The 18,087-nt window shown below is 43.7% G+C and overlaps 1 protein-coding gene across 1 annotated transcript; it reads right to left on the bottom strand.

Moving 5' to 3' along the window:
• Positions 1-1,171: 1,171 nt before the first annotated feature.
• gpat4 (glycerol-3-phosphate acyltransferase 4) lies at positions 1,172-17,159 on the bottom strand. Its single transcript, XM_080004096.1, has 13 exons — positions 17,098-17,159; positions 15,784-16,456; positions 10,748-10,817; positions 10,344-10,644; positions 7,939-8,013; positions 7,748-7,837; positions 5,085-5,178; positions 4,826-4,941; positions 4,545-4,600; positions 4,373-4,458; positions 4,088-4,216; positions 2,984-3,063; positions 1,172-2,807 (listed from the first exon to the last, which is right to left on the bottom strand). Exons 2-13 carry the CDS (start codon positions 15,949-15,951, stop codon positions 2,699-2,701), a joined length of 1,374 nt encoding a protein of 457 aa, XP_079860222.1. The 5' UTR covers positions 15,952-16,456; positions 17,098-17,159; the 3' UTR covers positions 1,172-2,698.
• Between the last annotated feature and the right edge of the window lie 928 nt (positions 17,160-18,087).

Raw genomic sequence — 18,087 nt, 5'->3', positions numbered from 1 at the left:
AACGAGTGGAGTCATTTGACTTCTCACTTTCCTCAACCTCCATTTTCCAGACTCTCAGGTGAGCAGTGGCTGCTCACCAACGTGTCTATAAAGGAGATCCAATACTCTCGTTGCCCCTTGGTTCGCATCTTCGCCCGTGCGGAATGGACCCGGAGGCCTGTTTGCCTGTGGGAGCGCAGCCCGTCCAGAGTAAAACAGGGACCACACTTCGCTCCATGATGCCGGCCACCCTCCCGTGTGCGCGTCGCCAAACTGCAACCAGAACCCCCCCGAAACGCGGCCGAGGTCGTTTGTCCCTTGAGGCTTCTTCTGGATTCTGGGGGAGCTCGACAGAAATACGGGCGATATTTAGCGTATGGGGAAAGGTGCTCGGTGAAGGGCATGTGCAGTAACTACGGTGCCGCCTTCTCTCCCCAAACTATTTGTCCGCTGCCAAGCGGTCACTTCATCAAACAGAGGAAGCCCGGTCCCCGGCCCCCCCGTCCCCGGCCTCCAGGCTTTCAGCGGCGGCTCAGGAAGAGAGGCAAGCTGCGCACGAGGTTACTTATATTCCAAACAATATATTCCATTATCGGCAACGTCGTTTAAAGAGGTTTATCTCTGATTGTACTAAAACCGATTGTTTTTCGAAGGAGACCCAGGAAGGCCCTGAGAAGCTTGTTCACTCCTTTCCTTTTCTAGGATTTACGATTGAAAGTGCTTAAAAATAGTTAATGAAAACCACATGTCAAAAAATATTTACATCACCTTTAGTATGCAATCCATTATATAAGGTGCCAATAAACAAAGCGCTCGGGTATGTAACGTTAAACCAGTGCCTAAAAGACCATTTTGGGATTTTGAAAACGTTAAATGTACAGGAAGGTGTTATCGCCTGCTGGGCATTGCTGCCTGTCACACCTCCTCCGGTGCCCATGGGTCAGCTGCAGGGTCATCAGCCAGAAATAAATTTTAAATAAAATGTGAAAATACTTTGTAACTACTTACCATGTTTTATTTCAGTGACCGAGCTGCCATACCATGTTCTCCATCCATTAGTCATCCTAGGAATCTATGTATGTTTGTATTTACAGTGTGTATGTACTTACAATATAGTATGTATACTATACATACTGTATGTACATGGTTTGTCAATACAGTATGTATGTACATACTGTATGTACTAACATATGTATGTCTGTGTGTGTATGTATGTCCTTTGATCATCTCGACAACCGTTCATTAGATCTGGTTCACACTTGGCGAGCCTATTGCCAAGTAAAACCATCCACTTTTTGTACTTGGTTGACAATTTTCAAGCACATAATTGCGGATGTGCATGGCAAACAAATAAGCACACAAACAAGTACAGTCACAGAAAAAATTCCCAGGAAAAGAGGAACTGTGGTCACAATCTTGAACATTTATTCTGGTGAACAGATGTAACGTCTCTATTCCTGATGCAGCACTGACTAGATGGATGACTGTGTGAGAGGGATGGGAAAGACTAGATGGATGACTGTGTGAGAGGGATGGGAAAGGCTGCAAATGTCTTGCTGAATTAAAGCCGTAACGGAGGAGTGCAGCTGTACTCTGTCTCTGTGTGGTGCCTCCTGGAAGTGGCCAAATGGGAGAAAGATCATGGACTGCGAGAGACAAGGGGGGGGGGGGGGGATTTATAGTTCTTTCATAATTTATAGAGCCAGTGGCCCCCAGGAACCCTGAGCTTGAGACCCCTGATCAACATGTTTTACCATTAACAGAATTGGGATGAGAGCGATGCTACGTCTCTGCATGGGACTTGATAAAGATGCTCAGAACCACTCAGGTCAATGCTCAGAGAGGACAAGATTGTAAATTTAGACTGTGTTGCATATTAGCTGGGACAAAAGATCAGTCACACTTAACCTCCGTCATAGTCACTGTGGGTGCGTATTTTCCACTTCATAACGTGATGGATTACACATTCCATGGAAAGGCGACACAGAAGCAAACATATTCAGAGTTCATTGGGAGGCAACACTCCCAAAATTGACCAAATGTTCCGATATAACTTGTACTGTAATACACAAAGCTTAAAAAAAAAAAAAAAAAAGTTTTTCCCATTTGGAGAATTTGCAAAATCCATAAAAATAAAGATATACCCATAAAATGAAACGTAACAAATGTGGCAATGTACCTTACGCCATGTTGGGTACAGGCCGTCATGGAGCACTGAAAAAGGTCAACAGGGTTTGCCTTAGAGACAAACGAGCTGCATCTACAATAGATCTGTCCAACTTCCAGGACAAATGAGGTCTGTAACTTTAAACTCTGGTGAAACAAACAATGAAATAATGGAACCTAGAAAGGTTTAGCTACTGACAAAATAAAAGAAACAACGAAGAGGATAAATAAAAGCCGACCATGGTCAAAGGAGAAAAATAAAACACCATATTTGTGTGCACCTTATTGCCAGTCTAATGCAAGTCGGGGCCCCGTCAAACCTTTTCCCACAAGGGACGGGGGACCCAGAAGATTCTGTAACAGCAATGAGGAACTGGACGTTCCAGGGCTGAGGCAGTGACTGAGGAAGCCAAATGGAGTGGAGTTGACATCAGAGACGGAGTTTTCTCTCGTCCAGGATCTACGGCAGGGTGGGAACAGCGCCCACTGAAACCGGCGGCTGTGTCTGCCGCCGCCCGAGCTCGGCCCCTTCTCCCACAGCAGATAAAACTCTTCAGGAGCGACTGCGATCCTCTTGGGCACCCACCAGGATTTTGCTGTACAGCTTTTGCTGTTCTTCTTTGAAGGTATCTTTTACCTTCCCTCGCTTCAAACCTCCGTCCCTACGAAACATTTTCAAGTATACAAGAACAATGAGTTGTTTCCATCTAATAGCCAATGCCATGGCTCCACTGTAAACCCAGGTCTCATTTTAATAGCAGTCCTCCTTGCCTTCAGGGACAAATAGTTTGGGGTTTTTTCTTTATTGAATTGATACCATGTGTGTCGTGTGTCTTACCAAAGCAAGTCAACCAGTCCTCCTTGCCTGGCAATAGCTGCCTTTACACGATTGGCAAACTGCACAGCATCTTCTCCTTCCTGTTTGCGAAACATAAAGGAAAGCAAAACACTCAGCTGAACAGTTCCCCAAAAAAAAAAAAAAAAAAATTTCAGTGGAAACATTGAAATACTCTTCAAGGGAGTTATGCACCTAATGACCAGATGAGAGCAGAGAGAGATGAAGGAATGTCCTGTGACCTTTGAGGCACTGGAACTAGTTCAACAGGACTGAAATGGTCCTCTAATGGCAGATGTGGTGTATTTTGGGGGTTCTGGTTCTGTTATTTTAAGGGTAGTTGCACTCAACAGTTGAGAGTTAAGGATGATACTTTTTTTATCCCGTTGTGGGAAACCAATATTGAAGGAACACAACAAATATTTCTGGTATGAGAGACTTTCAGCCACCTTCTCCCTGCACAGAGTGAAAAGGGAGAACAAAGGGCGGAGTGCCGGCGAGGTTTTACTGGATCACAGCTCGCTCGGGCTCCGGATGACATTTACAGAGTCAAAAATGACCTTTTCCCTGTTTTTGCAAATAAAATGGGGACAAGAAGAAAAAAAACAGACCTCTGAGGTATCACGCGGTCTTTGTTGTGGAAAGTGTTCGTTGCCCTCAGCCCCTTGCCATTCTGCTCCTAAAAGTACTAATCCAGTCACATCTTAATCCACGAATGTTCCATAATCTGACTCTGTTGCTCTGAATATAATTTCCAAAAAACCTTGGATATCCACCTATTCATCCAAATCAAACATTCTCGTCTTGAAATCCGGCTGAAATAGGTGGAATTTGCATTCCCCAGATGCAATCGCTGTGAGCGACTTCGTGTGTGTTAGTGCATGACAGGCATAAACAGAGAGTTACGTGTCAGAGTTCTGGGTCGGCAGTAGCTTGGAGGCGCTACAAAAGCACATTCACTAAGGAGAGTCGATTACTTATACATGTAAGAAGTGGAATTTGGGTTTTGTGACATCAACTGAGCGCAGAGTGGAACATATGACCACGGCGTGTCGCTTCCTCCGGTGTTCTCTGGCTAAACCCAGAGTGAAGCCAGGGGGGTCTCACCTCTCTGCTCATGGGGGGAAGGTACCACACGCTGCAGACAATGGCCCAACTGCTCATCATACGTAAGAGGTAGTTCACCATTCCAAACTTGCTGCTGTTCCAAAAAGCATCGCCAAAGCGGGGGTCGTACTGCAAGGGGATGCCAGTTGCCGGAAAAAAATAATTATGTTCCAAAATAAAAATGAAAGTAATACAATTTGGACAAGGCATGCACGGCAATCTAAATAAGACAACCTACTCAAATGAACAGGAAAAATACACAAATTTAGAAGAGGTGTGACTAACCTTGATAGCAACAGGGTACACTGTGGAACCAATCTCAAAGCTGCCTTTTTTGAACATCATCACTGAAGTGTTGTTAATGCAGGTCCCTGGGGATGACGACAAAACGAGAATTACACAGAGCGTTGTAAAAGCAGCGTTTTTCAATCTGCACCAGACCGAAAGACATACTCACCTTCTGGGAAAATGAGTATAGGTAGTTTAGATTTATCTTCAACGTGGTCGCTCAATCTGCAGCATAGAGAAAATACATTTATTTTACAATGCTGACAAAATATGAAGATTTGGATTCAGATTTTAACTTGAATAATTATATACATTTAGCGCAGAACAAAATCCTGTCTAAGTTAGTCAAGGTAAAGCTAAGGTAAACTGCAGTTTTAAATGTCTACATTTTAAATTAAAAGAGAAAAGCAGGGGAATAAAAGTGGCATAAATTCAAGGGTGTAACAATACCTTTTGGCCACTAGGTGGCGGTCTTTGACCTCAGAGCGCTCGAACCAAATGTGTGGAGAGGCCTTGACCATAGACCTTTGAATGACACCCATCAAACCGCCGTGGATTTGGCCAACCTAACACACACACACACAAAACAAAAAAACAAAGCACATCTATATCAGGAGACATAGCATCTGACCAGCCAAGCAGCTGCTTTGGAAACAGTGATCAGCTTCCATGTTTTGGAAAGCCTCCAGCTGGGCCACGAAGCACTTACCATGGCATAGCAGCCATCACTGGCCAGAATGATGACATCAATAGGCGAAGTGTGGTTGGCGACACATATTCCGCCATTCTTGGGTTTGTTTTCACTAGGAAGGAGACCGGAGAAGTGTTATCTGACTACTGAGCCAACAGATGCCCTTGGTGAAACGATTGTCAGGAAGAAAGGAACCATGGTGTCAGTTGACTTACATGGCAGAAGAGGCAAACCCATGACAATGATACTGAATGTGACAGCAAAGATTCAACAAAACACACCTGTGTGCAAACCAAGACGCAAACGCACAAGCACACAATCAAAAGTGTGAACAGACACGGGGCAACACCTTAAACCACCATGAGGCCAGTTGGGAATTTGGTGACACTTTGGTGCCCTGTTCCCTCAGGCAGTAGATTGGGAAAGACAAAGCGGCCAGAGGTACCGCTTTCTGGTCTGACCCCCGCAGCACGCAGGACTCATTAGACAGGCCTACATTCCAAAGATAGAGTTACTGATCTCAAAAAAGAGAGCGTGAAACCAGAGACAGCCAGAAACCACAGAGAGAGAGAGAGACAGGCAGTGAAACCAGTAGCCTAACATGACGGTGATAGGCTCCTGTGCAAATATTTATTTTGGACAGATGAAGATGATGAATTCTACCTGCTGTAGTAATATTTAATTTCACCTTGACAAAGCTCAAAGAGAATTTTTATTTTTTTTTTTTGTGCAGCTGGATCAAAGGAACAGGGTGACGTCTGGCTGCGTGGTTTGGACACCACTGGCCAACCATCAATATAGATCAATCCTAGATTGATTAACAGCAGACTGAGCAGGTCATCTCACAACTCCTGTATCCCCAGTTATCAGACCGTGAGGCAATCTGATTTTAAAGTCAGCCCAAACTACAGAATAAAACCGGTTCAAGGCGTCAGCTAGGGTCACAAAACTTTAGGGTCACCACACTAAACTAAGTTTTCAGCCATTCCCAGAAAAATTCTGGTCAATTTGTTCTTTGCCAGACTTTTCTATGAACCAAAAGGTCTCAAACCCTTCATTTCCACCACCACCACATGCAGTTGATAGGTCCACACACCTTCAGCCCATGTTAGTGAATGTATGAGCTATCTATATAAGGGACGTTATGCAACATGCCGGCCTGCTTTGCCCCGTTCCCTCTGCGAGCGTTTTAGGGAGTTACCCGAGGCCGCCTTGGCCCGGCACAAATCGTTGCAGACAGTTTCTGTTATGCCTGGAGGAGCCTCCCTCACATGCGTGTACACACATGTGCGCGCCACCCCCACACACAGCTCTGAACTATACACCATCAGCGGCTTCCTGATCAGCCGGAACAGCATCCTCTCACTCTTACGCAACGTGCAGAAGGAAATACAGAAAGGTCACACGCATCAGTCATCGTGAGAGCTGCCCGGACTTGCGTGCTTATAAAGGTAGGTGAGACAAAGGCAAATAGGAATATAACGACGGAATTGTTCCATCTCCAAAAAAAAACAACCCAAAAAACATGAGGACAGTGCGTCGTTGCCAGTTTAAGAAACCTCGCCCAAGCCTTTTGCGTAGCCGTGTCACAGAAAGTATGGCTTGGTGTGAACCGGTTTATGTGACATAGCTGGGAAATTTTGAGCAGCAAATTTGAAGAAATTCACCTCATTAGAATATACCCTTGAAATGCATCATCTCGTAAAGTTAGACATGCACTGATTCCAATTTTCTTGGCTGATTCCTTTATCAGAATTTTTATTTTATTTTTTTTAAGTCTGATGTGCAGATTCCGATTTGCAATCTGCTGTACAGCAGTGACGAAAACATCCCGTGATCTGATCACGCTCACGTGATTGGACAGCTGCACATACATACCACCGCTGCAATTTTCAGTTACCACAAAAGTGAGATTGTTGATTTTGACACTGTGTTTATTGTTCATTATTCACTATGGAACAATAATAGAACAAACGGTCACCAAGTTTCAGTATAATTCAACCTGTAACTCTCACTAAGTTTGAGTAGGACCTAACATATAACTAACATGGAAATGTCCAGTTCAATCTTCAAATTAAAGTCTCTTTCACTTTAAGTGCAAATACACATTCCTATTATATTTATATGGTAATTTGCAAATAAATTGCAATCAATACAAAGAAATAATCAAATCAAATAAATGGCTGACTCCTCTCACTCTCATTCACTGGAAGTCCTCCTTCGCTCACCGTGCGTTAAACCAACGACTCGTTTTACTGTGGGACTCGTCGAGAACCAAGTCTCAAAAAAAAAAGTCCAAAAAAAGTCCAACTTTTCTTCACGAGTGGAACGCCACTGTGACAGCGATAGATACACAGTCTGCACAATGTTGGAATATTGGCAGGCAGCGCCAGAGCGGAGGCCTCACAGTCGGACACAGTTTAGTGCAGAGTTTCGTGTCACTGCGCTTTGTTCACATGCTATGGGATGGACACACTCGATTGTGAGAGAAAGGCATGGGAGTCAAGTCTTTGTAGAACGACAAATCACAGACATGTATAATGCTTTCCTTTGATTTACCTACCATCAGAATTAGTCGTTTTACTTTCTTAATTAAAAAAAAAAAAGGAATCAAATAAAGAGTCTGACAACGAAGGCAACCTCAATGAAGGGTGGATGATAAGAATAATGCTCAGTATTACCTGTCGTGGTAGGTGATGATGGCAGTGAGAGCTCGGACACATATTCTGTAGCACATGAGGTGGACCTTCTCGCTCAGGAAGTTCTTCAGCCTATAAGGAAGGGTGTGTGCGATGGAGTAAATGACACCAGTTGACATAATAACCAAGTAGGTGACAACCTGAAATGATCGGCCGGATGCGGATAGTCTTACCTGCCGTTTGGAAGCAGTCCTATGATACAGGTGAGGAACACGAGGAGGCTGACCCCAGTGAAGGCGAGAGTCACCCTGACACACACACACACACACGTACACACACGTACACACACGTACACACGTACACACACACACACACACACACGTTAGCTAATGCAACTTATCAAACAATGCTTTGAGTAGAAATAGTGGGTGTTTTTCAACTTGAAGAGTTTATCGTTCTAACATCCATGTAAACACAGAGATTAAACATGAGCCACTGAGGAGAGTAACCATTCAAAATAGACTACTGCTTTCCAGGAAGGAAACATGGCTATCACTGACAGCTGGTTATGGTCCAGATGGCGTGAATGGATTTCATTACAAGAAGCCTTAGAGAAGTTGAGGATCCGGAGAAAGAAGCGAGGTGGCCCTTATCCCCTCCTGCAGTAGTACTGAGTCAGTGCGAACAGGAGACGGGTCATGAAAGTCGAATGAGAAAGCCGTCGTGTCTGCACAGCGGTTGCCTGATGCGTCTCCCCGCCGGTGACTGGAGCCGAACCAGGCTGCCACATTGTCCTGAGCCACTGCCCCCGTTTCTCAGCCACCGCTGACCAACGCTAGACCCGCTCACTGTTATTACGCAGCTCCAGGAAGCTCTTGGTGTGGTTGCTTAATTCATTCAAAGGAAAGGGTGTCACAAGATGGCTATGGCTTTTTATTGAGGTAGTTAAGGAAACAACTAATGATTTGTAATAGCTTTACTAACTAAAAATTAAATAAAAAATAAATAGTCTTACTAAGGCTTCAAATTCTAGGAAGAGTTTTAGCTGGCTGTGACTATGATATATAGTGGTCGATACTACCGACAAAATTGATGGGATCGATACGATCCAATATCGGGTGGCGATACTGACATTCACTCATCTGATATCAGACTGACGTCACCAATCCACATACTGATCCAAATTCTATTCCAGGGTCTGCCCTCTCGATAATTCAACTCGGCAATTAATTAAGCGCAATTCAAAGTTTGCGCAAATAGGAACTGGCAGTTGACAAACAAGTCACTGACTGACGCAGCCATTCAGCTACGTTGGCCCTCATATGCATGGCCATAGAGCTACTGAGAGTTGCAGTTCCATTCGTGCAAACCAAAATAATCCCATGTAGGAGATTTTTGTTTCTCCCTCTCAACGAGCTCTTCCATGTTTGCATTCACTGACAATCTTTGGTCCACCTTGTTCCTTCCGCCCGCGCACGTCGCACACCATAAGACGCCGCACTGACGGCATCGGCCTGTTGCTGCGATATGTCAACGTCGCCGCCATATTGGAACAGGCAAGACTGGTCTGTAAACAAATACAGTTAAATGGGGGAGCTACGGTTTCTCTAGATGAAAAGCACTATAAAGTTTAGATTTCTCAACCGATTTGGATGAGTAATTTTTATATCCAAGGGTTTATGATCTACGCAGAGTAAATTGCACCACCGTTTTTTTTCTTCTACTCCACATAGCAAAAAGAAAAAAAAGAGCTCTGGCATCAGAATCTGTATTGGCCCATATGTATTTGAATCGGATCGAAAGTGGGAAAAAAATACAAAATAAAAATAAATTGATCTAGACAAAATGTACTGACTGTAAGTCGTTTTGTACAGAAGCGTGTGCTAAATGACGTAATGTATTATCATTTTGCTAGGGGCGCCGATTACATATCCCAAATGTTATCCTGCTCCGGGTTTCCGTTAGAAAAAAAATGGTGCCGGTCCACGTGTCCTGGAAGATTCAATGTCCCGGACAATTGGGAGAAATTCCAGTCAAATATTATTGTTTAGCTTTAAAACAATTGATAGGCAGGCTAGATAAAAAATGACACCATCAAGGCATGTAGATTTATAATATTTTTTATTGAAAAGTAGGCTACTTTTGCTTATACATTATATTCCAAATAAAATAAGTCCCATCAATAGACTCACGTGCATAACGCTATTTTAAAAATGAACATTACGCTCGCCTACGCTTGTTGGGGAAACACATAAACACAAAGAACTTCCTTCAGCTTTAGGTTGAATAAAAACTGAAAAAAAACAATTTGCAAACAAAAAATAAGCGCTTCTATAAATGAACAAATCTGTGTAAAATAAAAATGATCTAGCCTATTTTATTTCAACATCGAGGAAAAAATATATTTAGATAATTATCATTTTATTGCCCAGCACTAAATCAAATTTTCAAATCAAAATCTTCGAGGGAATTATTTTCACCAAACCTTATGACTGGAGAGTCAAGAGATTTTCCCGGTTAAAAAAATGCAAATTACCGGACAACGGAAACCCTGATCCTGCCAGTCAAACACCATAAAGTATACGTGTGAGGCCCAAACAATTTGAAAGAGCAGAGTGCATGAAGGCACACTAGTTACCGGAGAGGCAGCAGGAAGCCGTAGCGGATCAGCACCCCGAGGCCCCACAGCACGGTCAGCCTCAGGCTGATGTAGTGGAAGTTGTAGTTGCTGCGTGTCAGCAGGTTCCAGGACTCCAGCTCCTCACCAGAGAAGCGCTTGGTCACCTCGTCGTCCATGATACTCTCCACGCCTCGCCGGGCAAAGTAGAAGATGTCAGACATCTCAAACTCGGAAGCGGAGTTCAGGTCCCGGTTGCTGCCACTGCGGCGGATCTCCTTAATCTCCTCCTCCAGCGAGGTGGGCTCCCTGGCGATGATGGCTGCAGAGAGACCAGACACACCATCAGCAGCTCCCTGCAGAGTCTCCATGTTACGAGAGCGCTTGCGAAGCTGCACGCAGCACAAACACACAGCAGTACTTACCATTAGAGTAGGGTTTGTACAGCTGATGGTTCTTCTCCTTTGCTCCTCTCTCTAGTCGAAGTGTGGCCCACTAAAAAGGAAGAAGAAAATGGAGATACTCATGCAATAACTATCAATGCAAATACTGAGAAATATGCATGTACTGTTATTTTACAGTTCAAAGTTTATGCACGGCTTGTCTTTAAAGCAGCCCGCTAATGACTAATGAAGTTAGATTGCAGGTTTCAAACTAGATTTTGATTAGGCAATTATCATACATTATTCAATTTGTGTAGATTGACTGCCAGGTTACCACCAACAGTTATCGTCAACAAGTCTACTCTGCAACAAAAGAAAAAGAGCATGCTACAATTAAAATGACAATCTATTTCCAGTATGTATGACGGAGTGCCAAGTAGACGCCCTTCCTGATGTGCAAGACCACATGCCTCTGTACAAACACCTAGACTAAACCATGGAAAGAATCAGGAAGAGGACAACGTGTTCCCTTTAAAAAAAACCTAAAGAGCAGAGGAGGGAGGGAGAGAGGGAGACGCTGGGGAATGAGTTTTTGGGCGACTGCTGCTCAGAACCCTTAATTAAATGCAGCAGGTTCAGACCAGTTTGCATGAGATCCAGTCATTTTTACAGTTCTCTGGCCGGAACTTTAATTTGGGTTGATTTATAAAACTGTCAACCGACAGGGGCTGCTCGGTTTGCGATATCCATCTTCTGGTCTAATGTTTGAGCTAAATGTACGTCTGTACCAAAAGTAACTGGAAGAAATCCACAGACATCCCAGCAAAAGAACACAAAGAATGTTCAGCATGAATTCAGCATTGACTGCACCGAATGAAGAAACGGTTCTATGCCTTTTTTACATTGACAACTGTTTGAGTTCGAGACACTCCAAAATCATTTTACCTTCATTTTGCCACCAGAACAAACAAAATGATTAAACTAATATAGACTGACTGAACCTTAATCGCTCTCATTCTTTATGACAATCTTATCACGACATTATCAGTGTGTTACAGAGTCATCAAATTAGACTGCATCTGCCAGTAATGACCTACAAATCAAGTTCTGCTCCTATGAGTCTGAATTAGTACGAGGTTAATCGCCATGGTGTCAGCATGTGGCTCCGTGGTCGGGGCTGTGGAAGAGAGGGCTCTTACATAACAGCAGCACCAACCAAAGCTCAGAGTATGACATCTATAGAGCGCTATTCTATCTGCTTTAAACAGCAATGAGCTCAGTAAAGAGTGATACAGCTATGAATAACAAGTACCATGTCCCTTTACGAAGTCTATAATTCTGATAAAGGCTACTGAAGTCATGATCTTGCTATCTATCTCTGATGATCTCTCACGTCTCCATGCTAAAAGCTCCTCCACTGAGAGGGAAAACTTGACAGATTTAGTGACGCCATCTGTGTGACTTGCAAGACAAACTCCTCTGGTATTCATGGCATACACCAATCAGCCACAACATTAAAACCACTGACAGTTGAAGTGAATAACATTGCTCATCTCGTTCCAATGGCTCCTGTCAAGGGGTGGGATATATTATGCAGCAAGTGAACAGTCAGTTCTTGAAGTTGATGTGATGGAAGGAGGACACATGGGAAGCATATGGATCTGAGCAACTTTGACAAGGGCCAAATTATGATGGCTAGACGACTGGGTCAGAGCATCTACAAAACGGCAGGACCTGTGGGGTGTTCCCAGTATGCAGTGGTTAGTACCTACCAAAAGTGGTCCAAGGAAGGACAATAGGTAAACCGGCGACAGGGCCATGATTAAGCGATTAAGAAGTCTCGTGCGTCTGGTCCGATCCCACAGACGAGCTAGTGTAGCACGAACTGCTTTCAAAGTGAACGCTGCTACGATAGAAAGGTGTCAGAACACACGGTGCATCGTAGCTTGCACCGTATGGGGCTGCACAGCCGCAGACCAGTCAGAGTGTCCATGCTGACCCCTGTCCACCACCCTGAAAGCGCCTACAATGGGCACTTGAGCACCAGAACTGGACCATGAAGCAATGGAAGAAGGTGGCCGGGTCTGATGAATCACGTTTTCTTTCACATCATGTGGATGGCTGGGGTTAGGGTCTGATCTAGCATCTGTGGGATGTGCTGGAGCAACAAGCTCGATCCATGGGGGCCAGACACTTATACCGCTTTTACACCAAAATTTGCGGGTTTAGCCGGGTTATTTTTTTGACGTGGCTAATCCCGCTAAAAATAGGTGACTAACACGAGAAATAGAAATGCCTAGTAGAAATGATTTTTTTTTTTTTTACATGTTGGAAAAGGGGCGTGTCGTGGTTTCAGTGTGATTGGGAACAAAACAGTAGAGGAGACAGCAACCTAAACAACACAAAACTGTAAAACTTGAGAAAAAAAAAAAAGTTATTATGAGCCGTTCAAAAGAAACCGACTGCGCGTGAACGACCCAACACTGCAGTAGAAGCAGCCCGTGCCGCACCAGTCCTTCGGCGGCGGGGAGCGGAGACCAGCTTGGGGCGGTGCTGGAGTGACTCGGAGCCAGGCGGGGAGTTTGGGGATTCTCCACTGCGCTCCCCACACTCAAACATTTCATGGCCCCCCATGCGGGAAAAAAGACATTGACTTCTGATTTTGGATTCTAAATCAGATAGGAAATTATTGAATGATGCATGGATACTCCTGTCTAATAATGCACCAGTGTCCGGAACTTAAATGTGCTTCGCATCGTGCCGTCAAGGGGCCAAAATTAGCGGGTCAACCCGGGTTTCCTGTTTACACCAGAGCGATGCAGGGTCATTTGACCCAGGACTGAAACTTTAACCGAGAGCTTTTACCTTTCCCACTCAAATGTCGGATGCTACCGGGTTTTTGGCACAGTGGGAAAGGGGTATTACAGGACTAAAAGGTTCTGCTGCTGACATATTGGTGCCAGATACACAGGACACCTACAGAGGTCTAGTGGAGTCCATGCTTCGACAGGTCGGAGCTGTTTTGGTAGCATGAGGGGGACCTACACATTATTAGCGGTGGCTTTAATGTTGCGGCTGATCGATTTATACCATGAGAACGAAAAAGTGTGTTGGCACCCACCCAAAAGCACTGAAAATTAATTGTGCATCTAAATGAGCAGAAACATTGTGGATCAGTGCACATCAGAAATGCTATTTTACAGTGGAAAAATAGCTTTTTGGAAGACAGCAGGAGCCAATTTTCATTTGTAGAAGAACTTGGCAATTAGATTTAGAACTGGTTACTCAAGACATTCATTTCCAAGAGTAAATACATTACGGCTAAAGTTCATCTGTGTACAATCTTGGTACGTGTCCTGTGTTTTCCCTATAACAATTACATTATAAGTGAAAAAAATATTATACTGAAATTATACTCAGCTAAATGTCTTTCCAATCCAAATATGACAAACACCTATTGTGTGGAAATCAATAATAATTTCCGCTTTAAAGATTCTGAGCGGCGGTGTAAGGAAACAGCTTAGTGTGTGCATTGTTTTTGTTTCAAATGCAAGACATTTCAACACAATTGGCAAATACGTTACAATGCCCATGATCCATTGCACATAAAGTACACGCCCCACACGCACGCACGCACACTAAATGTTCGGCATAAAATTAATTCAGCTCACAAATAAGGCACACTGCTTCGGCGCCTAGCTTCATTTTGCAACATCTGAATGTGCAGAACACTAGATAACATTGTGAGCTTTACAACAACTATATACCGATCAACCACAACATTAAAACCAGACAGTTGAAGTGAAAATAATTTATCATCTCGTTCCAATGGCACCTGTCGTTGGGTGGGATATATTAGGCAGCAAGTGAACAGTCACTTCTTGAAGTTGAGAGGTTGGAAGCAGGAAAATGGGCAAGTTTATGGGTCTGAACGACTTTGACAAGGGCAAAATTGTGATGGCTAGACAACTGGGTCAGAGCATCGCCAAAACAGCAGGTCTTGTGGGGTGTTCCCGGTATGCAGTGGTTATTACCTACCAAAAGTGGTCCAAGGAAGGACAACCGGTGAACCAGCGACAACGCCATGGGCACTCGCAGGATCATTGATGCACATGGGGAGCGAATTCTAGCCTGTCTGATCCGATCCCACAGAAGAGCTACTGTAGCACAAATTTCTGAAAAGGTTAATGCTGCTATGATGGAAAGGTGTCAGAACACATCATCGCAGCTTGCTGCGTGTGGGGCTGCGTAGCCGCAGAATGGTCGGAGTGTCCATGCTGAGCCCATGCTGTCCACTACTGAAAGCACCTACAATGGGCATGTGAGCATCAGAACTGGATCAAGGAGCAATGGAAGAAGGTGGCCTGGCCTGACGAATCATATTTTATTCGACATCATGTGGATGGACAGGGTTAGGGTTGGACCCGATCAAGCATCTGTGGGATGTGCTGGAACAACAAGCCTGATCCATGGGGGCCCAACCTCACAACTAACAGGACTTAAAGGATCTGCTGCTAACGTCTTGGTCGCCAGATACCACAGGACACCTTCAGAGATCTTGTGGAGTCCATGCCTTGACGGGTCAGAGCTGTTTTGGCGGCATGGGTGTGAGCTACATAATATTAGTGTTGGTTTTAATGTTGTGACTGATCGGTGTATGAGTGAACACTGTTTTTTCACTTGTTACATAACATCATGTTGAAGACCCTCAGGCTATTATGCACCCGATAGCAGTCAAGAGGATATTTTGTCTTCTTTTTAGATCACATCAAAGTCCTTACATGGCGAATGGGCCCATGAATTACTGATGCATACCTTCCAATAACAACACAAGCTGTTCTATGTGTAGAAAAAAAATAATTTTGTCCTAATGCAAGGATATGATGGAGGAAATGCAGACCGGTTGAGAAAAAAACTCTGTGCTTAACTCTTAAGTACTTCTGATGAAATTATTACCATAACGTCTACATGCCCACCCATTATTTTTCATTAATACCTTAACAGCATTGGCTATACTACATGTTTAATATAATCAAATCAATAGAAAATGTTATGGGGGCTATGCTCCCACCACTTACCTCAAAGATCTTCAATAAGGATTTCATGTAGAGACGTCTGATGCCAAAGGACACACCAAAGATGGCAGGCACAATAATGAAGACCAGCAGAAGGGTGAACCACACAGTGAAGGAGATTCCAAGAAGAATGCATAGCAAGTTGTCAAAAGGGTCAAAGAAGAGTCCCATCTTGAAGCCGAAAAAAAACAGTGTGGTCTAATAACTAATTAGACAAAAATAGATGTCTGATACCACTGGAGTAGCAGCGCCCCACTTCTTGCCCCCAAGTGGCCCAAGTCTCTGTTGTCAGAATAAGATCTTCATTAAGATGTCTGGTCAATCAGACTTTCAACGCAAATTAATACATCCATCTCTGTAAATGTGAAAATCTTGGCATAGCACACAAATTTCCCACCGGGAATAAATTAAGTGTGGTCTTATCTGATTTTATCGCCCCCCTGGGGCAATAGGAGTACATGTCATCATCACTGCCAATCCACCAGTTTGTAGGAATGGTTGAAGTTCCCAGAGACTTTGTGGAAACGGATCATCTGATCAGCAGTAGGTCGCGGCAGATGATTTCTGAAAACCGCTCAGCTGTTTGAAAAAATGTCAACAATAGAAAGAACAACGGGGCGCGCAGCCGTTGTTTATTTTGATTGGTCCAGAATCTGTTCCTGGGTGTCACATGGCCCTGGAAGAGAAAACAAACACAAGGGACGATTTAGGAACCTTCTCCACCCTCTCCGCCAGAGAACAAAACTACACCAAACGGAACTAAGTGTACCAAATGGCTGCTGTGTACAGTATCTAACCCCCTGTTTAGATGGTAAAAGGATATAAAGTAACGGAAGTTATGAAGGGATAAAATAGTAACTTTCCAGATACTTGGTTCATCAGCGGGTGTTACAGCAGTAGCTCACATCACAAATGGGCAGCAATAATAAGTAATTGGTGATAATAAAAGTAATACGTAACAGAACAGTTGCGTTCACATCCTATGCACACGGGATATATCATTTAGTTACAGACGAGGGCGGCGATGCAACATCATAACTGGGTGTAGTAGAAGGATAGAGTAGGGGACAACAAGTGTTGACATCAGAACTGATGTTACCACAGAGGCCGCTCACACACCAGCTGTTAGCCGCTAACAGCTAGCCGCTAGCTAACCTCCAGTGTGGTTAAACAGCATGCGCGTTTGTTCCTGTTTAACGCGAAATAACTAACGGCTTTAAGTACAATTCAGTGCAGATAACCCTCGGGGGGAAAAAAAAACCCGTCTACCTCAAGTTGTTCAACCGGTCACTGTTTTCATTTCGGGTCCATACGTACCGTGCGTGCGACGAGCTGCGAGACATCGCTGGTCTTTGTCTGGGGTGTGACCGTGAAGAGCGTCCGGCGGAAAACAAACGGCGCTGCCATTGGTTCTCACTGAGATATTAATCCTGGTGTCATAGTCGTCCTGCCACCTAGTGGTGATACACGTTACGTGACCTCAGAGTTAAATGTACAACTTTGACCCTTTTTTTTTTTTTTAAACAAATGTTTTTGGACAAATCAACTTCTCTTATTTCATAAAATATTACAGGTATGCACGATGTATTTGCAACAGGGCAGAGGGAAGGTTATGAAGTAGATGATTCTATGAACTGCTTATTATAAGACTACATTATACATTTCCTTTAAATCAGACAGTGAGGCAAGTGATTAGGTAATGGCCTGAATCTGACCATAACTTTCGTCCCAAAAGAACTTTGGGCAGGTAAGTACAAGGATTTTCTTGGATTTTTCTCCACGAGTGACTAACGGGTGAGTATACAGTATTGGGTTCAACAAGTAAGTACAGCAGGTGAGGATGAAGTTTTTGTATTCGGTTCAGCGGTAGACATAGGGTTTCATAACACCAGAAATATTGGCTCTGATGTGGAGGAACTTGATAAAATTGATAAAATTGTTACATTGAAATGAAGACCTCATGTATTCCAATTCAAGCATATGTAATGACTTAATGGGCTAATATTTGTACAACTGAAGGTAAGAGATTTAGAAGGCTCTAACATGGCTCAGACCATGTTAGAATATCAGGACTCCTGGTTTTCACATCGATGAGAAATAAAGATGGACGGTTTATTTAATTGGCAATGAATGTACCCCATGCTTTTGAAAAGCTCATTGTTACCTGTGCAATAACAGTAATTACTGCTACTATTACAGTGTAGGCAAAAATTAAATCACATTTATTTATGTGTGGCATTTGTATGCAAAAAAAAACCTTTAAATAAGTCAGAAATATTTTCATGTCAGCCAAGTAGTACTTTGCAA

This window comes from Zeus faber, assembly GCF_960531495.2.
Source record: "Zeus faber genome assembly, chromosome: 7".
Classification (NCBI taxonomy): domain Eukaryota; kingdom Metazoa; phylum Chordata; class Actinopteri; order Zeiformes; family Zeidae; genus Zeus; species Zeus faber.
The sequence above is the reverse complement of the archived record's forward strand: the minus strand, read 5'-3'. Positions and strand labels throughout refer to the sequence as shown.